This window comes from Impatiens glandulifera, chromosome 4 (assembly GCF_907164915.1).
Source record: "Impatiens glandulifera chromosome 4, dImpGla2.1, whole genome shotgun sequence".
NCBI classification, from domain to species: domain Eukaryota; kingdom Viridiplantae; phylum Streptophyta; class Magnoliopsida; order Ericales; family Balsaminaceae; genus Impatiens; species Impatiens glandulifera.
This window is the reverse complement of record NC_061865.1, coordinates 2,475,116-2,494,709: the sequence shown is the minus strand read 5'-3', so window position 1 is coordinate 2,494,709 and position 19,594 is coordinate 2,475,116. Positions and strand designations below refer to the sequence as shown.

Below are 19,594 nucleotides of genomic sequence, written 5' to 3'. Positions count from 1 at the left end.
CAATGGAAATACTATATGTTTTTATGTTGCAACCAATTTCTGAGCAAGAATTTCTAAATATTCAATTGAAGAAAATTAAGGATCATCCCGCAAATTAAATACGTAAGCTCGAAGTTGTTGTTCCAAAAATAAATAATCACTGCTTGTGAAATCTTCGGGATAAAGTTTAGCAAGACGAATGAGTTTACGAATATCAAATTGGGAGAATGAATTTCTGGGATGAAGACATGATATGCAGCCAAGTAATTCTGTATTAACTTCTGAAAAACGATTATTGATTTTTGCATAATTAAGTCAACAACTTAGCATTAAATAATAAATAATAACTATTAATAAATAAGAAATAATAACTATTAATAGATAAGAAATAATTTTTATTATACTTGACAAAAGATTTCTACACGATAATGATGAAGATTAGTGATGAGTTCCCCTTTTCCTCTCCGCCTACCATTGCTATCAATTATCATATGCTCATTCATATCAAGTATCGAGATCGAGTGTAATTGACAAAATTGTTAACTTGGTCCAAAATATTATGTCATCCATCTTCTTTAAATTTTTGTAATTGATTTTTCGAACTCGCAATCAATGACATGGCTTGAACTATATTTTGATCTCATCTTTGTAGGCAAAATGACAACTCACTTGTAATTCCCAATAAATTTTTCATCAAATGCAACACAAAAACAAATTCATAAAACACTAACTATATAAAAAAAAATATGAAAATCTAATTTAATAGATTTCAGCTTAGTTTTTTTATGAGAATATAATATATATATATATATATATATATATATATATATATATATATATATATATATATATATATATAAGAACAAAAATACAAAAACGTGATAAACACATATTATCAAGTGAATAAACACTCGAGATACCGAACCAAACCAATGTAACTATTTTAACTTGTTTATTACTGTTAATTTATATTTTCTTATAAATTTTTAAAATAATTTAAAATTAAGAAATATAAAACACTATTATTATTTTAATTTTTATATTTTAGCTTTACAAGTAATTTGTATTATTAATTATATTGAAATAAATAAAAATAATGTATAATTATTATATAATTTTAAAATAAATAATATTATTATATGATTTATATTATTTTATATATAATTATTTATACTTTATTTATATAAATAAATCTTATTTATATTAATTAAAATTTATATATTATTATAAATATTTGTATATTAGAAAATAGTGTTAGTATAAAATAAAATATTAATAATAATTATTTTAATAAAATTATATTTAAAATTAAAATAATATAATTATGAATTAGTTTATAGATAAATTATATAGATATAAATTATATTAGTTTTTATTATATTTTAAAATATAATAAATAAAAATTGAAGGTGAGACGTTAGGTTACAAAGCCAACTGGACTAAGAGTTACCTATCAAATATGTATATAAAATATTTTATTTTAAGGTTGGGAGAGGCTCGAATCCGCCATTGTTTCTAGAGATGAAATTGCATGTTCTCCCAAAGTAGTTTTTGCTGATGAAAAGGTGGCGTTATCTACATGGGAAAGCATCAGTAAAGCAAATGAACCAGGAGGTTATATTTCCTAAATCCGTCCATTAACCTTTTCAAATTACACACATTATTTTTCATTAACTTCATCTATTTAATAAAATAAAATATATTACACTTAACAATAAAACCACAAAAGAAAAAAAATGAATTTCAAGAAATAAAGGTAGACAGACCTAACTTTGTTGAAAATATCAAATAATTTTCAAACAACGAAATTACAAACACTGGTGAAAAAGGGGTCAAAACCGAGAGTAAAAACTCTCGGTTTTGACCATATAACTTTCGGTATAGACACTTTACCGAAGGTTTTGGTAACTCTCGCCATCCCTCGGTATTGACTCTCTCGTTAAAAACAATTGGGCAATTACCAAGAGATATCGTAGAGTTTTCGGTTTAGATACCCTAGAGTAAAACCGAAAGGTAATTGAAAAACTTTCGGTTTTTCTCTTTGTGGAAAAACCGAGAGTTTTACAAATAACTCTCGGTTTTCTTCAAACGGAGAAAACCGAGAGTTTTCAATATTACTCTCGGTTTTCTCCATTAGAAGAAAACCGAGAGTTTTCATATAACTCTCGCTTTTATCCATTTGAAGAAAACCGAGAGTTATTAGAAAACTCTCGGTTTTCTCCCTTTGAAGAAAACCGAGAGTTATATGAAAACTCTCAATTTTTTCCGTTTGAAGAAAACCGAGGGTTATTATAAAACTTTCGGTTTTCCTCTTTGTGGAAAACCCGAGTGTTTTCTAATAACTCTCGGTTTTCGTCTTTGGGTAAAAACAAAGGGTTTGTCATATAACTCTCGGTTTTCTCTTTGGGTAAAAACCGAGAGTTTTCTAATATTACTTTCGTTTTCTCTTTGGGTAAAAACCGAGAGTTTTTTAATATTATTTTCAGTTTTTTCCCGTAATTTTTTAAAAATGTGCGGATTATTTTGCTCGCAACCAAAACCTGTTCAGCCAAACCAATATATCAATGATAAAAGAAATGCCACATCACATTAATTGATAATTATCATTACAAAATTCGAAACCAAACGAATAATCCGAACAATCTGTTATAAATTCAAATTGATACAACTATTAATGAAAACATGTTTTGAATCGAAACAACCTTAGCTTGTGGGGGGAGGAGGTGGTTGTTGCCTCATATACAATTCGATTCTCTCCATTCTTGCGTTCATCTCTAACTTCTCCCTCTCCATTCTTGTCACAATTTCTTCCTTTTCCGCTTCCATTTATTCCATTCTGTGCCTTCTTTCTTCATCCCTCTTCTCCAGTTCCTCCAGCTTGAGCTTCATTATTTGATTTTCTTCTAACAATCACTCATTGTTTCGCTGTGAACTGTTTCCACTTCCACGATCCTCACGAAAGTGTGTCGGCCGGACGCTTGATCCCATTCCGAACACGACCCCGTGTTTTTGTTGTCCGAACACCCTCTTCGTCAATTCGAAATCCGATATTCTCGGTTCGTTACTAACAACCTCCTCCATCTAAACCTGCACAATTCAAATAAAATATCATTTCTATAATAAAAAATGAGGCATATTCAATTCACTTACAATTTTCTCTTGCACGTGTTCGTCCGGGACGGGTGTTGGGTTTTCTTTTGTCGGTTTTGAGGTACGGGTCCTCTTGAATACTTCAGTTACAGACGGTGCCCGTCCCATTTCAATCGCCTGTTGAAATAAATGATTTATATAATTAAAACAATCTTTAGATTAAGTTATTACAAATAATTTACTTACCAACTCGTCTTCAATCTGTGCAAACGGTCTACTTCCCGTTCGATGCGGGAATTTCAGCTTCTTCCCGTTCTTCATATTTGTAGAACTGTTTCTCTGTATTTGAAATAAAAAATGAAGATAGATTAATTAATATCAAATTTTATTTGAATTATGAAACCGTACCTTAAATGTTTCTGTGAAGAAAATGGTTGCGACACACAAACTCCCAATCATCTCGATCGTAGTCTGGTGGAGGATTAGCCAGTACCGCCGCCTCGTCTCCTTTGTGGACGCGGATATATGTCTTGTTCAAATCCGACCGCCATCTATCCCATATCTGATTGGCGTGTCCCAATCCGGTATTTCGAAAAGACTCAATATCAACATTAGTAGCTTCGAACGGATCCTGGAAAAAATAACATCCAAATGTTAAAAATAATTATTTAATGACGTAATGTATAATCAAGTAATAAGTATTACCTTGATAGTAGTCCACAGTGAATCCAATTGGTCTGCACTTAAGGCCTTCCACTTTAGAAGACGGTGTGAGACGGCTGCGGGGTCCCGAATAATCGACCCCACATGTCTAGACCACCGTGTTCTTCCCACGTCTGTACCGCCTGGCCTACCATCCTTCTCTCTAAACGTGAGAGGAATCCTTGTCCCCGTTACCCTCTTAGACAGCGCAATATTCTTGTTCTTCCCTCGTTTCTTGCGGGTAGAAGATTCTTCAAAATTATCAAAATCATAATTAGATATGTCAATCAATTGAAACACTAACTAATTTGTAAACGAGTTACCTGTCGATGATGGGTCGGGAGTGGTCCCGAGCTCCTCCTCGCCATCCTGCTCCTCGATAGGGTCCTCAAGACCCTCGTCTTCAGCCTCATCGCTATCCACCATATCAACAAATGTGCTCTCTATAAACTCTTGGATCTCACTAGCCTCAACATCCTCGTCTGTTGGGGAGGCGCAGTAGTTATCGGGACCACAACAATAGGTGGTTGGTCTGTAGAAGACGATCCTCGGAGCTTTAAGGACTCGGATTGGGCAAGTAGGTTTTGGTAGCTTTTATCCAATTTCTTGGGTGTCTTCCTCGTACTCTTCCAAGTTGTTTTAGGACCTTCAGACATTCTTAATTCACACCATTAATAAAATTGAGTGAATAATTGAAATAAAGTAGTAATAAGAATGAATATAAAGTTAAAAACATAAATCTACCTAATTAATTAATCTGAACTATATGTTTGTAAACCGCAGTTTTATTTTTGTCACAATCTTCCAACCGTGTCGGGCTGACATATCAGGGGCGTAGAATACTTGTTTCGCTTGACTCGCCAATATATACGGGTCTTGACTTTGGGTTTTCAAAATTCGGTTTACATTTACACTTACGAAGCCATATTTATCCACTTTCACTCCTAGTTCCCCCGAGTGTGTATCAAACCACTTACACTTGAATAAAACAACTCGTTTGTAAGAATAGTATTGTACTTCGATTATATCCGTTAAAACTCCGTAGTATGACATGGTTTCAGATCCGTTGTACCCCTCAACAACCACCTCACTATTTTGAGTGGTCAAACCTTCGTCGTGTTTTTCTGTACAGAATTTGAATCTGTTTACTTTACATCAAACATACATCGACGAGTACATACTTGGACCTTCTCCTAAGATCTTGAGGTCTCTTGATATGTCGTTAATTTCTGCTAAATGGGCGACCTATATATGTATCCGAAATAAACTTGTTAAAATGAATAAAAAGAGTTAGGATATATGGTTTATAATTTACTCACTCGATGCTTGAAATATGCGGCAAACGTTTCTCCACTGGACTCGTTATTATAATCTCTGCAAATAGATCGAATATTAAATAGCATACTCTTTAATGCTAATTAGTAACAGCAACATCGAATCTTACATGTAAAAAAGTTCTGCATCGGGACAATTTTTCAAAATGTAAGAATGAGCTGTCACTCGATCGATATAATCCAAGTTGTATACTTTTCCGTTAGATAGGTCTTCCAACGATGCAAATATTAAAATGCCCGAGATTTCAGTTTGTGCATTTTCTTGCTCTTGTTCCTCCATATACCTGGCACATAAACTAATACTCTCATTAACAAGATAACTCCCGCTTATAGAGGCTTCGGGGTGGTTATTATTCCGCAAATATCTTTTCATTGTACCCATGTAATGTTCAAACGGATACATCCATCGATACTGAACAGGTCCTCCAAGCAAAGCCTCAAATAATAAGTGAACCGGGAGATGCATCATGATGTCGAAGATTGACGGCGGAAAAATCATTTCAAATTTGCAAAGTGTCAATGTAATATCCATGTACAATTGTTCGAGGTCTTCTTGAATCAACTCTTTGAAGCACAACAACCGAAAGAAACGAGACAAATTTACTAACGCATTATACACATTATCTGGAAGTAATCCACGAGTTGCTAAAGAAATAAGATATTCCAATAAAATGTGACAATCATGACTCTTTAATCCGGAAATCTTTTTCTCTTCCAAATTTACACAACCGCCGATATTTGAGCAAAAACCATCGGGCAACTTGAGATCTTTCAAGAAGTTACAAAGACGTTTTTTTTATTTTCGGGTGTCAAAGTGAAAGGCGCTTCTGGATAATGAACAACTCCATCATCATTTATAGGATGTAACCATGATTTTATGCCTAAGAGTTCTAAGTCTTTACGAGCTTTAAGACCATCCTTAGTATTCTCTTTCACATTCATTATTGTTCCCAACACGCTATCACAGATATTTTTCTCAATATGCATCACATCCAAATTATGTCTCAATAATAGTGATTTCCAATAAGGCAGACGGAAGAAAATGCTAAGTTTGTTCCAATTGTCTCCCCGTGTTTCATGATATATCTTGGTTCTCTTGCTCAGATCCGCACTAAGAATTATGTCTTCTAGGTCTCGTGCTTGCTTGTAACTTTCTTTCCCCGTTAACAATCTAGGGGGATCTCTATAATCAGTTCGACCATCAAACGACTCTTTATCCCTTCTGTATTTGTGCTTCGGTGGAAGGAAACGTCTACCCAAGTAACATTGTTTGGAACCATGAACCAATCGAAGAGATACCGTGTCGTTGTTACAACAAGGACAAGCGAATTTACCTTTCGTACTTCAGCCTGATAAATTCGCGTATGTGGGAAAGTCGTTAATGGTCCACAACAACGCCGCTCGCATGTTAAAGTATTGCGAGGTGTGTGCATCAAACGTTTTCACACCTGTTTGCCACAGTTCATGCAACTCTTCGATCAATGGCTGGAGAAATATGTCAATTGCATCTCCCGGACTCTTTGGACCCGGAATTAACATAGATAAAATGAAATTGCTAGAATCCATGCAAGTCGTGGGTGACACATTATAAGGAACGAGAATAACCGGCCAAACACTGTATGATTTTTTCCCGTTTGCAATTGGCTGAAACCCATCGCTTGATAAACCCAGTCTTACGTTTCGAGATTCTGAAGCAAAATCGGTATAATTTTCATCAAACGTCTTCCAAGTTAAGGAATCAGCGGGATGTCTCAACGTATCACTATCAACTCTTCCTTCTTTATGCCATCTCATCATTGGAGCCGTTTTTGAGGACATGTATAGTCTTTGCAGTCTTGGTATTAAAGGGAAATATCTCAACACCTTTTTTGGAATGAATTTCCCATTTTGCTTCTCCCGAACTGTCCCACTTGTTTGGTCGACTTTCCATCTTGAAAGACCGCAAACTCTGCAAGAATCTTCACATACGTCGTCCTTCCAAAATCAGTTGTTCTTACATGCGTCTATCTTGTCATATTTAAGCCCGATATCAATAATGAATTTTTTACTTTCGTAGTATGAGTTTGGCAATTGAGCGTCAATCGGTAATATGTAGTCTTTAAGCAGACGCAACAACATATCGAACGAAGAATTCGTCCATTGACATACATTTTTTATGTGAAGTAGTTTCAGTAGTGCCGATGATTTCGTTATTCGAGCACCTTCATACAATGACCGTTTGCAATCATCAAGCAATTTATAAAATCTATGCGCATCTTCGACAGGTTCATCGTTGCTCGGGACGTCATTAACGTTGGGGAACATATCGTTTATAAATTCGTGCATATAACGTTCTTCATTGACCTCTTCATTAACTGTATTATTCATCTCCTGTCTCGCATCGTTGAATTCCGGCACGGCATTCTCCGACTGATCATCGTCATCATCATCATCATCATCATCTAAGTCATCGGCATCTTCATCGACATCGTCATTAACCACTTGAGTTGTACGTCTCTTTTCTCCATGAAAATACCAATACTCATAATGAACATTTATTCCATAAATGATGAGGTGAGTCTTCACTTCGTCTATTTCCATAAACGGCGTGTTCAAGCATTTCACGCAGGGAAATTTCACGATTTGTCGGGATGTATTCCTAAGAACATACTCGAGGAATTTGTCAATGCCTTCCTCGTAATCTGGATGATCTCGACGTAAGGTCATCCAACTTTTATCGGGTACTTCCATATTTCTAATAAAATGGAAAACAACCCGCATTATTATTTACTTAAATTTGTTTACATTAATTAGGCTTACATAATGCTAACATAATTTATTTCTAATATATCATTATCCAACCAAAGTTCAACAAACATATAATATAAAATTATATCATTCATACACATTTCAAAGCAATCAATTATAATCCAACATAATTTTATTCATACATAATTCATTCCATATAACAATTCTAACCTACAATCAAATCTAATTCAAACCCAATCTAATCCAACATAATCTAACAAACATAATACCTAATCTAACATAAATCAAATCAAACAAAAGTCAAACTTAAATCTAACATGAAAAACTAACATAATCTAATATAAATCAAACATGATACCTAATCTAACATAAATCAAATCGAACATAAATCAAACTTAAATCTAACATGAAAATCTAACATAAATCTAACATTAAACTAAACCTAACCATATAATAAACCAACAAGAACTAACCTTGCACAAAACGAGCAACGAAGAAGAGCAGCGGATGTAGATTGACGGGCGGGCAGGGGGCGACTGAAATTCGTAATCCAAACCTAAAAACAATAAATTACACCCAAATCAAACCAATAATCACAATCAAAACAAAAGCAAACCAAAACCTAAATTAAACAACATCTAACCTAAATCAAACCAATCACAATCAAAACAAAATCAAACCAAAACCTAAATTAAACAACATCCAACCTAAATCAAACCAATCACAATCAAAACAAAATCAAACCAAAACCTAAATTAAACAACATCTAACCTAAATCAAACCAATCACAATCAAAACAAAATCAAACCAAAACCTAAATTAAACAACATCTAACCTAAATCAAACATCAATTAAACCCAAATCAAACCAACCACAATCAAACCAAAATCAACCAAAACCTATATTAAACAAAATCTAACCTAAATCAAAATCTAAAATCAATTCAAAAATTTAATCCAATAACCTAATCTTAAACTTATAACCTAATTTAACAATAATATATACATAATCTAACAATAATCTAACCTAATTGCAAAAATCTAACAAAAATCTAACAATAATCTAACCTAATTTCAAAAATCTAACAAGAATCTCAAATTAATCTAACCTAATTTCAACAATCTAACAATAATCTAACCTAATTGCAAAAAAAATTATAAACTAACCTAGAAGGGCGGCGGCGGCGGCAGAGGAGATTCTTCAAGTTTCGGCGGCGGCTGGGCGATTCATCAAAACCTTTCGGTGGTCTTCGCTGGTCTTCGGCAGGGCGGCGGCGCATCGTCTTGGTCTTCGGTGGTCTTCGGCAGGGAGGCGGCGCGGCGTCTTGGTCGTCGGGGAGAGAGAAGCGGGCGGCGGAGATGAGAGGAGAAGAGAGAAAGCAAATCGGGAAAGAAGAAGAGAAAGAGGCGCTTTTTTATTTTTATTTTGTCATTTCCGAGAGTTTTATATACAACTCTCGGTTTTGACCTTTATTAAACCCCGAGAGTTTTATATAAAACTCTCGGTTTTGACCCTTATTAAACCCCGAGAGTTTTATATACAACTCTCGGAAATGACAGAATAAAAACCGAGAGTTGTATATATAACTCTCGGTCTTCGGAAGTATAAAACCCGAAAGTTTTATATAAAACTTTCGGTTTAGATGGATATTTCCGAAGGTTAAATATATAACTTTCGGGATTATCACTTCCTAATTTGTTAAATTCTTTTATTTCTCACCTTCTAATGGTCTTTAACAACATTAATTTAACACATTTGATATCCTTAAAATATTGCACAATCCATATGATCAAACATTACACACATTCGTAAGATAATCAAACATAAACATTCAAATACACTTCTCTATAATAATCAAACACAATCATAAACATTTCAACATAAAACACAATATAAATTTTTTAAATATAACCCACACTTGATTATATTAGTTAGGAGTCTATATTGGAAAGAAAAAATACTTTAATTTAAAAAATTTAAAATGTAAAAACCGAAAGTTATATAATTAACTTTCGGAAATAATCATATAAACCGAGAGTTGTATATATAACTCTCGTTCTTCGGAAGTATAAAACCCGAAAGTTTTATATAAAACTTTCGGTTTAGATGGATATTTCCGAAGGTTAAATATATAACTTTCGGGATTATCACTCCTAATTTGTTAAATTCTTTTGTTTCTCACCTTCTAATGACCTTTAACAACATTAATTTAACACATTTGATATCCTTAAAATATTGCACAATCCATATGATCAAACATTACACACATTAATAAGATAATCATACATAAACATTCAAATACACTTCTATATAATAATCAAACACAATCATAAACATTTCAACATAAAACACAATATAAATTTTTTAAATATAACCCATACTTGATTATATTAGTTAGGAGTTAAGATTAGTGGGTTAAAAACAAAATAATTTAACAAATTAGGAATTGTTAAAACCGAAAGTTATAACATTAACTTTCGGTTTTTATGTGTATTTGCGAAGGTTTTAAATAAACCTCTCGGTCCTGACCTTAAACAGGATGTGTTTGGGAAGTGTTAAAACCGAAGGTTTTTTAATAAACCTTCGGTTTTTACCAATCCCATACTTAGAAAATTTTCGGATTTTTTTAACCAAGGGTCAAAACCGAAGGTTTTCAAATAAACCTTCAGTTTTTACCCTTCCCCATACTTAGAAATTTTTTAGATTTTTTTAAGCAGGGGTCAAAACCGAAGGTTTATTTGAAAACCTTCGGTTTTTACCCTTCCCATTTTTTTAAGCAGGGGTCAAAACCGAAGATTTCAAATAAACCTTCGGTTTTTACCCTTCCCCCATACTTAGAAATTTTTTAGATTTTTTTAAGCAGGGGTCAAAACCGAAGGTTTTCAAATAAACCTTCGGTTTTTACTCTTCCCATTTTTTTAAGTAGGGGTCAAAACCGAAGGTTTTCAAATAAACCTTCGGTTTTTACCCTTCCCCATACTTAGAAATTTTTAAAAAAATTTAAGCAGGGGTCAAAACCGAAGGTTTTCAAATAAACCTTCGGTTTTTACCCTTCCCATTTTTTTAAACAGGGGTCAAAACCGAAGGTTTTCAAATAAACCTTCGGTTTTACCCTTCCCATTTTTTTAAGCAGGGGTCAAAACCGAAGGTTTTCAAATAAACCTTCGGTTTTTACCCTTCCCCATACTTAGAAATTTTTTAGATTTTTTTAAGCAGGGGTCAAAACCGAAGGTTTTCAAATAAACCTTCGGTTTTTACCCTTCCCCATACTTAGAAATTTTTTAGATTTTTTTAAGCAGGGGTCAAAACCGAAGGTTTTCAAATAAATCTTTGGTTTTACCCTTCCCCATACTTAGAAATTTTTTAGATTTTTTTAAGTAGGGGTCAAAACCGAAGGTTTTCAAATAAACCTTCGGTTTTGGCCATGCTGTTTTTTTTAAAGGTGAAAAGTAAACAAAAATAACATAATTAATTAACAACATATTAAACCAAACCAAACCAAACATAATAATAATATTTCATGAAAATTAAAACAAAACACATAAAAATATCATAATCGTTCGTACGGAAAAACAAATAAACACATAATTAATCTAGAAATTATTAGATGGGGTGGGAGGAGGGGGTGGTTGATTTAGTCGACTCCTCAATATTACAAGTTCCTGTTCGAGATTCTTTAATCTCTGGGCCATTTCGGCCCTGTCCGTTTTAATTTCACTGAGCAATCGGCCTGTTTCCGCATCCCTCAATCGGATTTGCTCTATTTCCAGCGTCATCCGTCTCACCTCTTCCTCACGTGCCGCAATTTCTGATTGTGCTATCAGATTCTGGTAACACGGATGCAGTTTCTCCGGTGTACGCCGAAGACTATTCCATGAATCACCCATATTCCTACATGCATTTCAGATATATCATGTATATATATATATTAATCAAACAAAATAACTGTAACCTAAATCTAATATATATAACTTCAATCAAACAAAAAACAAAACTAACATATATTTAACAAACTAACTTAAATCTAATCTAAACAAAAACGTATATAAACAAATCTAAATCAATGAAACAAACAAATAATTTAAACTAGCCTAAATCTAGATAATATATATATATATAAACTTAATAAATCTTAATCTAATAATAAACAAAACAAAAAAAACAAATGAAACAAACCTGGACGAGAGAAGAGAAAAACCGGCGTGGAGGAGGCGGCTGCGGCGCGGGAGAGAGAGAAAATGAGAGGGTGGAATGAAAAAGAGAAGGGTTAGGGTTTGTATTTATAGAGGTAGATGCCGAAAGTTTTCATATAACCTTCAGTTTTGATATTAGTCAAAACCGAAGGTTTATTAAAAACCCTTCGGAACAAACCATTACCAAACTTAGAATTATTTTTAATTGAGCAAAACCGAAGGTTCTTTGTAAAACTTTTGGAAAAGAGAATTTCAAAAAAGGTAAAACCGAAGGTTCTTTGAATAACCTTTGCAATTAAAAATCTCCGGGATTTCAAAACCGAAGGTTTTGTAAAAACTTTCGCAAATAACCCACATCCAACACTTAGAATTTTTTTTGGTTTTTTGGGAAGGTAAAAACCGAAAGTTCTACAAAGAACTTTCGGTAATAATTAATAAACCCAAAGGTTTTACACCCCCCTCGGAATCTATTTTTAATACCTAAGGATTTGTTCCTCTCGGGAGTATTTAGGAGAGTTTTACAAAACCTTCGGAAAAAACCGTCGGTAAAGGTCCTTTTTTTACTAGTGAAAACTAATAGAACAACAAACAATTAAATTACAAACAAGTCATCAAACAAGAACTACTTGAACATTTCTTTCCTTGTAATGATTTTATAGGAGATATTTCATTTTTGACTGAGCTTTCAATTGTCTTCATTAATCGGAATCCCCTCCATGTATGTATGAGAGCGTTGCCATCAGAAAAAATATCATCCCAAACTTTTCCTTCAATTCACTTATTCGTGTTATTAATTCTTGTATTTTTTTTCTCTAGGTATTGTAGACCAGGGCTCTAAAAAAGCATTTGAAAATATTTGCATAAAAAATATCACTCTTAGCCACTTATAATTGTTGAAATAATTTTATAATTTTATGTATGTATATATATATTTTGTAAGTTACATTTTAAATAACTATATATATTATATAAAATTTTCATAATCCTACAAAAACAAAATTTAATAAAAATAATTATATATTTATCATACTATTAAATAAAAATATTTCATTAATAATGATATATATAACATTATATATAATAAAAATAAATTATCCTAATATTAAATAAAAATATTTCGTTAATAATGATATAGACCCAAATATTCAATTACTCTCACATATATATATATTTAAATTAACCACAACTCTCGACCCGACAAATTCAAATTAAGTATTATTATTATTATATATATATATTGTCGTGAATTTATCAAATTTTGTGTAGTGTTTAAAATATAAAATCGTATTAGATTAGTTGGTTAAAGGATTTTACTTGTTTTTGTTAGGTTGAAAGTTTAAAACTTACATATAACATTTAAAATTTTATTTTTTAACCGTTTCGAGTTTATGGGCGGATCAACCCACGATCTGACCTAAGTATCCATTTACTCTCACATATATATCCAAATTAACCACAGTTTTTTACTCGAAAAATTCAAATAGAACATTATATATATATATTATTATGAATGTTGCGCGTTCATCAAATTTTGTGTAGAATTTAAAATATAAAGTATTATTAGCTTAGTTGGTTAAAGGGTTTTACTTATTTTTGTTAAGTTACAAGTTCTAAACATACATATAGCATTTTTTATTTTATTTTTAACTGTTTCAAATTTATGGGTGGGTCAACCCACAATCCGACTCAAGTATCTATTTTACTTTCACATATATATCCAAATTAATCATAGCTTTCGACCTGACAAATTCAAATTAAGCATTATATATATATAATATATATAGATTAATAGTAGGATTTAAAATATAAAATCGTATTAGATTAATTGGTTAAAGGGTTTTACTTTGATCGATATATTATTTTGAGGAAGTGGAAGTTTATTTTGGGTGTCCTCAATTTTCAATAGATATTTGATTTTGATAAAGTAGACGATAAAAGTTCGTCTTGGGTCTATTCGGTATTTTGATTTCAGTCGATTGTTGGACTTGAAAAATAAGACACTCGGTTTGTGACAAACAAAGGTAATGATTATTTTGACATAATAAAGAATTGTTAATTCTAGTTCCCGCATATGTCAACGGGTATGAACAAAGATTGAGAAAAGTTGTTGAATATCTCTCGTCGTTGAAATAACGTATTTACCCAAATTTATTTGATGTTATAAACTCTATAATTTTATCTTCTAAGGGCTTTTGAACAGAAGTAGAGGTATAATGATTTATCTCGTTAATGGCTCGAGCAGTGAAGATTATTGTGTGGCTCATAATATTTTGATGGCATGATATACGTGATGGTGGATATTGTTATTCTTATAAGGACTCTTGAGTGGAAATTGAGGTACAAAAAGTTATCTCATGAATGGCTTGAGCAAGGGTGAAGATTGAAGTGTAGATCCACTTATTTCTTGATGGCTTGACTTTTTTCAAGGTGGAGATTGATGGGTATGGCTCGTGTGTTTCCTAAGGGATGTGAAATTCGTCAAGGTGGAGATTCTTGAATTTGTAATTTATTCATTACATCTCAATAAGCGCGGTATTCACCCAAGGTGGAGATTGTTGGGTTTTGGACTCATTTTTAATTAGAGTTTATATATTGTAATTGGGCTTTAAGCCTTTATTGGGCTTAGGAGCAGTAGTTTAGTCTCTTGGCTTTTGATGTACTTATATAAATAGAGACATTGTAACATAGGGTTACTTGGACCATTATTCCATGGAATAACAATAGAATGGACGACTTCCCGAGGATGTAGACATTGTTGGTCGAACCTCGTTATATCTTTTGTTCTTTATTATTATTACCACTTTATTTTTATATCTTCTTTTATCGTGTGTTTAGATTAGATCTTTTCTCAACACACCTGTTGGTCTCCACTCATAAGTGATTCTCATGATAGTAGATTTTCCTTTCATGTCAACCATTATAATATTATTTGGTAATGTGCTACAAAGATTCACCTCTATGCTAATTCTAGCAAAGGATATATGCTCTTCTCCTTTTTTATTGGGTCCATGTATAATAGTTTTCCAATAACCCTGCAAAATGACTAATGGTTTATTCTTTGTACATGTCTGTAGGGATATTCCAAAGCTTGAACCATATTTGTGTTGTCTCCTTAGGTTTACTTAACATGTTCAAATCTTCGAATAATATTTCCAACTTCATTCAGTTGGATCCAATATATATGTATGCCCATTTTCCAGAATTTCATCAAGATTCGACTCTTTCTTTAATTGCAAAAAATAGAGATCATTAATATTTGCAGAGATCTTCTTCAGCCCTTTTTCCTTCCACTGTGTCATTAAAACTTCTTTGATGATTGCAAATGATACTCGATTTTTCCCAATATAATTCTCTACCACCACATTTTCTCTTTCGTTTATGCAATTTTCTTCTACTTCATTGGGCAGTTTAAACTTAAAAAAAGGATTAAGTACCTCCACTTTTATTTTAACATCCCCAAAGAAGATTTTCCCTTTGTAGGCGTGGTCTTCAACTTTCTTTCTTGCATTTTTATTCCATACATAATTTACTTTCCAAGTAGAGTTGCTCCTGATAGTATAGGTCTTCGATTTAGGGTCCTTAATCAGCTCCCTCATTATAGTCATTGATCAATTACTATCTCTTCGTATTTTTCTTTTTTAGTAAATTTCACTACTGAAGATAATGAATATTGAGTTGAGTTGTTAAAATTATATATTTAAATCAAATTTCACTCTTTAATTAATGTTTGAATTTATATAAAATTTATTTGATTTATTACCCACGTCCTAATTTCATTATAATTCAATAAACTTGTTAGTAAATTAATATTGATAAATTTGTGAGGATTTGATAAACAAATGAAAAAAAAAAATCAAATGGGGCTAAGGTTAAGATGTACGTTGGTAAGTTTTTTTAGTTTGGTTGACTTTTACCGTTGACCAGTCTGGTTCAACTCTAAACCGCGTTCACCCAACTAGTTAAGGGCTAAGGCATTGTTTGTAAGTGTATTTTGACATTTAATTATTTAAGCCATTTTTTATCTAATAAATTTTTAAAAATTAAAAATAAGAAGAAGAAGAAAAGAAAATGACTCAGAATAATTTTTTATATTTCTAACCCGAATCGTTTATTAATTTTCGGTCCATATTTGTTACCTACGTTGTAGATAATTCAATTATATTTAAATGAAATTTTATCTACTGAAAGAGCGTATCACTTTCAAATCTTAGACTAGTCTAAGTAAAATCTTTTAAAGAAAAACGAGATTAAGTTCTGAAATTTAAATTTAAAAAGAACTTTGTAATATGTCGTGATAAAATTAAAAAGGCCTAATTTGTTTCAAAATAGTGACCCTTCATTTGGTTGGACGAGTGGAACATATCATCAAAACCTTTTTCCACGCCAAAAAAAAATGTAATTTTTTTCCTTAATTTCTCGATAATTAACTATGTAACGACTCTTAAAAAGAACCAAAAGTATGTCTAACATCTCGATTTCTCATTTCAACTTTAGATGAAAAGACTCTTGATAGAGTTATTTTCTCATTTTGTTTTACGAGATTCGAGAATATGGTAAACTACGGGACATAGCAAAATAACTGACGAAAACATTTTTTTACAAATACTCGAGTCGAGCCTATTTTTAAAATCTCTCAAGTCTTATCCTAAAACGAGACAGAACAAAAGAATAAGACGTACAAGACTCAAATATAAATATGGTAAATGAAAACAAATTTGACCCAAATATTTTGTTAACATAAATGAATTTAACAAATAAGTGTACATTATTTTTATTATTAATAATAATATTATTATGCAGCATCCGCAAATCCAACTCTCGAATTGACATAGTCAAATACTGTGTGATAACGGCCCATGAATGGATGCCCCAAAATCCTTCATAGATCACATTAATCATAATAAGATTCATTAATATATAATTTGTCTAAACTAGTTTAACATATTATGAAAAAACTTATGATGTATATTTTCTAGCTTTTAAAACAAAAAATTATAATTCGATTAAATCAAATCTTTCAAATTCAATTTTTAACTTTTAAAAATAAAAATTAATCTTAAGACACTAATCTAATTTAAATTAAAAGAGTATTTGAATGAGAGATTAAAGATCTTATGATTAAGAATCCTTAAAAGTAGGGATGCCACTCACTATAAGATTCATTTTACTTCATAAATTCATCAATAATTTTTTTTTCATTTTTGCAAGAATAGAGAATATATAAAGATTATGTCAAACCAGAGAGGTCCGCCAGGAGAAAGAATATCTATGGCAATAAAGCCACTTCTGCAATTAGTGGCAGTCTTCAATATATACTGATTCATGACAAATTAAATATTTTATCAACCAAATCAATAAGAAAACAAAATATGTAACAATTAATGTAAAATAAGATAAGCAATTATTCACCTCCTCAGGCGAGAGGGTAAAATTTCTAGAACCAATTAAAAACGAAAATACAGGCATAGAGGAAATTCGCTGACAATCCACTCTTCTTTCCAGATTTGGTGTTGGAAACGAATCACATAGCTGATATAAACATTATTTTTTATCATTTATTTGATTCATATGTTAATATTAATTATTTTAAGTGAGATAATAAATATTTACCTTATCAACATAATTTAAAATAGCATATTCTCTCTGATTCCTCTTATGTTGACTCTCCATCCACACAACTATCATTTCACACTTATTGCACGTATCGACATCGATAAAATCTGATGTTCTATTATTACTTCCATAAACTGGGCATAATTCAATTAGAGAACAAATTTTCTCAGGTGACTCCTATTAAAAGTTAGGACAACATTATAATTAGTGTATTTTAAGGAAAAATAGATTTCAACCAAAATAACAAACCTTTACTAGGAGCATGTTGAGAATTTTGTGTCCATGCTGTCCAACGATTGACTTGCATCTATCGTTAACTACTCCTCTGATTCCAATTTCATGGTTTATCATGGCAATCCCAGCCTACACGTATAAAAATTATTCATTATTTATCGGCCATTATATGAACAATAAAATAAAACTCTTTTTCAGTTTCACATACAGTTGGACCCGTCAACAAAGAAGCTCCAGAATCCGCAATTGCAGAACAACCAGAAACACCTGTAAATATACTCTATAATCAATAAATGACACGCTCTCTCTTTTTATTATTCATTCCACCAACATGACCTCCAATTAAATGGTATCTCTTCTTTTATGAAGGACCTCTTCTTTTATGAACACGATGAAAGATCTCACCTATTGGTTGACCCTCGACGAAGACATCACCCATATCAAACTACAAGAGCAAACACATTATAAGGTTCTAAAAGAAACAACCATAAAAAATAAATATATATGTATAAATTTCCCAACCAGCCAAGAGCTCTTGTGGGTCACAGGGACATAAGTATGCTCCCCCTTGTAATGCCTTGTATCAGTCCCACCAAATACAAGTTCACCTCCTTCCTCTCCTGTTGTTTTTCTATTAAGCCAAAATGAGAACGATTGATTCCGAATCAAACCCTGGTTCATCATGTTGTACCTACAAATATGAGCGGATACTCCTTATCTTAAAGAAGAATATCACAACAAATTTTAACTTGACATTAGATAGTACATACCATACTGGAACAGCACCTCCAGGTGAGATCTCATGTAATCCAAGGCCAAGAACACCATCAAACTTGTTAAACTTAAACATAGAACCAGACAGTCTTCTTGCTTCAATGAAGCTCTGTAGTTGTAGTAAACTTAAGTATTGTATTAGTATGAAAGAAATGATGATTTGGTCTATGAAAGGATATGTTGTATATATATAATAACCTGATTCTTAATTGTTAAACCACCAACTAAAACATTGTCTTGGCTAATGTGGCCAGCTATTGAACCTGAACCATAGTGTATCTCAGTATATTTTCCTGTGAAAAACAGCAACATTATGTTTCAAGTCAATTATCACCTTCCTGCTTAGTTGCTTACATAAAGTTATTTCTGTAAAAGTTGCAACAGACACCCTACCGTTCACTCTATATGTTATTGATCGACGGGCATCATATTTGGAATGATTATAGCAAGCAGGCTGCAGCAGAAACAGAGGCAAATTCAACATAATTTTATCTCCTAATAAAATATGTATGAATGAAGTATAAAAATGATCAAACTTACAGAATCGTAGTAGCACTCTGAGGAAGGTATCCACAGATCAGAGCTTCCTGTATCAAAAACCACAGTGAATTTCTGTGGTGGTGTACCGATTGAAATTTCACCATAGTACTGCATTTTCCTGTAATTTTTTAGCCCTACAATGGCGTCAGCATTTTGAGGATTCAGTATTTGCGGGGTAAGTCGAGCAGCGATCATGTTGTTTTCATCTAACTTAAACTTTTTGAGTCCAATTCTAACGATTCCATCGTTGGATTCAGAAAACACCAGCTGAAGGACTGATGAAAGAAACAGAGTGATAACTGCTGCTCTAAACTGTGTTCCCATGCTTGATCACCTGCAATAGCGATTTGAAGAACTTGATTCAGAAAATGCAGAAATCGACTAATT

General features: G+C 32.2%; 1 protein-coding gene across 1 annotated transcript; it reads right to left on the bottom strand.

The window, feature by feature from the left end:
• Nucleotides 1-16,838: 16,838 nt before the first annotated feature.
• Nucleotides 16,839-19,594, bottom strand: LOC124936522 (aspartic proteinase A1-like). The gene is made up of 12 exons (XM_047477026.1): nt 19,208-19,594; nt 19,061-19,121; nt 18,866-18,960; nt 18,664-18,776; nt 18,416-18,584; nt 18,299-18,338; nt 18,102-18,160; nt 17,909-18,022; nt 17,657-17,836; nt 17,456-17,575; nt 17,285-17,361; nt 16,839-16,923 (listed from the first exon to the last, which is right to left on the bottom strand). The coding sequence occupies exons 1-12, from the start codon at nt 19,529-19,531 to the stop codon at nt 16,839-16,841; spliced, it is 1,437 nt and encodes a 478-aa protein (XP_047332982.1). The 5' UTR covers nt 19,532-19,594.

What these genes read in the sequence shown, in the direction of transcription:
- LOC124936522 (XM_047477026.1), bottom strand. Translation starts at nt 19,531, where the DNA reads ATGGGAACACAGTTTAGAGCAGCAGTTATCACTCTGTTTCTTTCATCA. An exon ending in GTTTAACAATTAAGAATCAG is followed by an intron (nt 18,777 to 18,865) that starts GTTATTATATAT and finishes CTACAACTACAG; the next exon opens with AGCTTCATTGAAGCAAGAAG. An exon ending in GGAGGTGCTGTTCCAGTATG is followed by an intron (nt 18,585 to 18,663) that starts GTATGTACTATC and finishes TCATATTTGTAG; the next exon opens with GTACAACATGATGAACCAGG.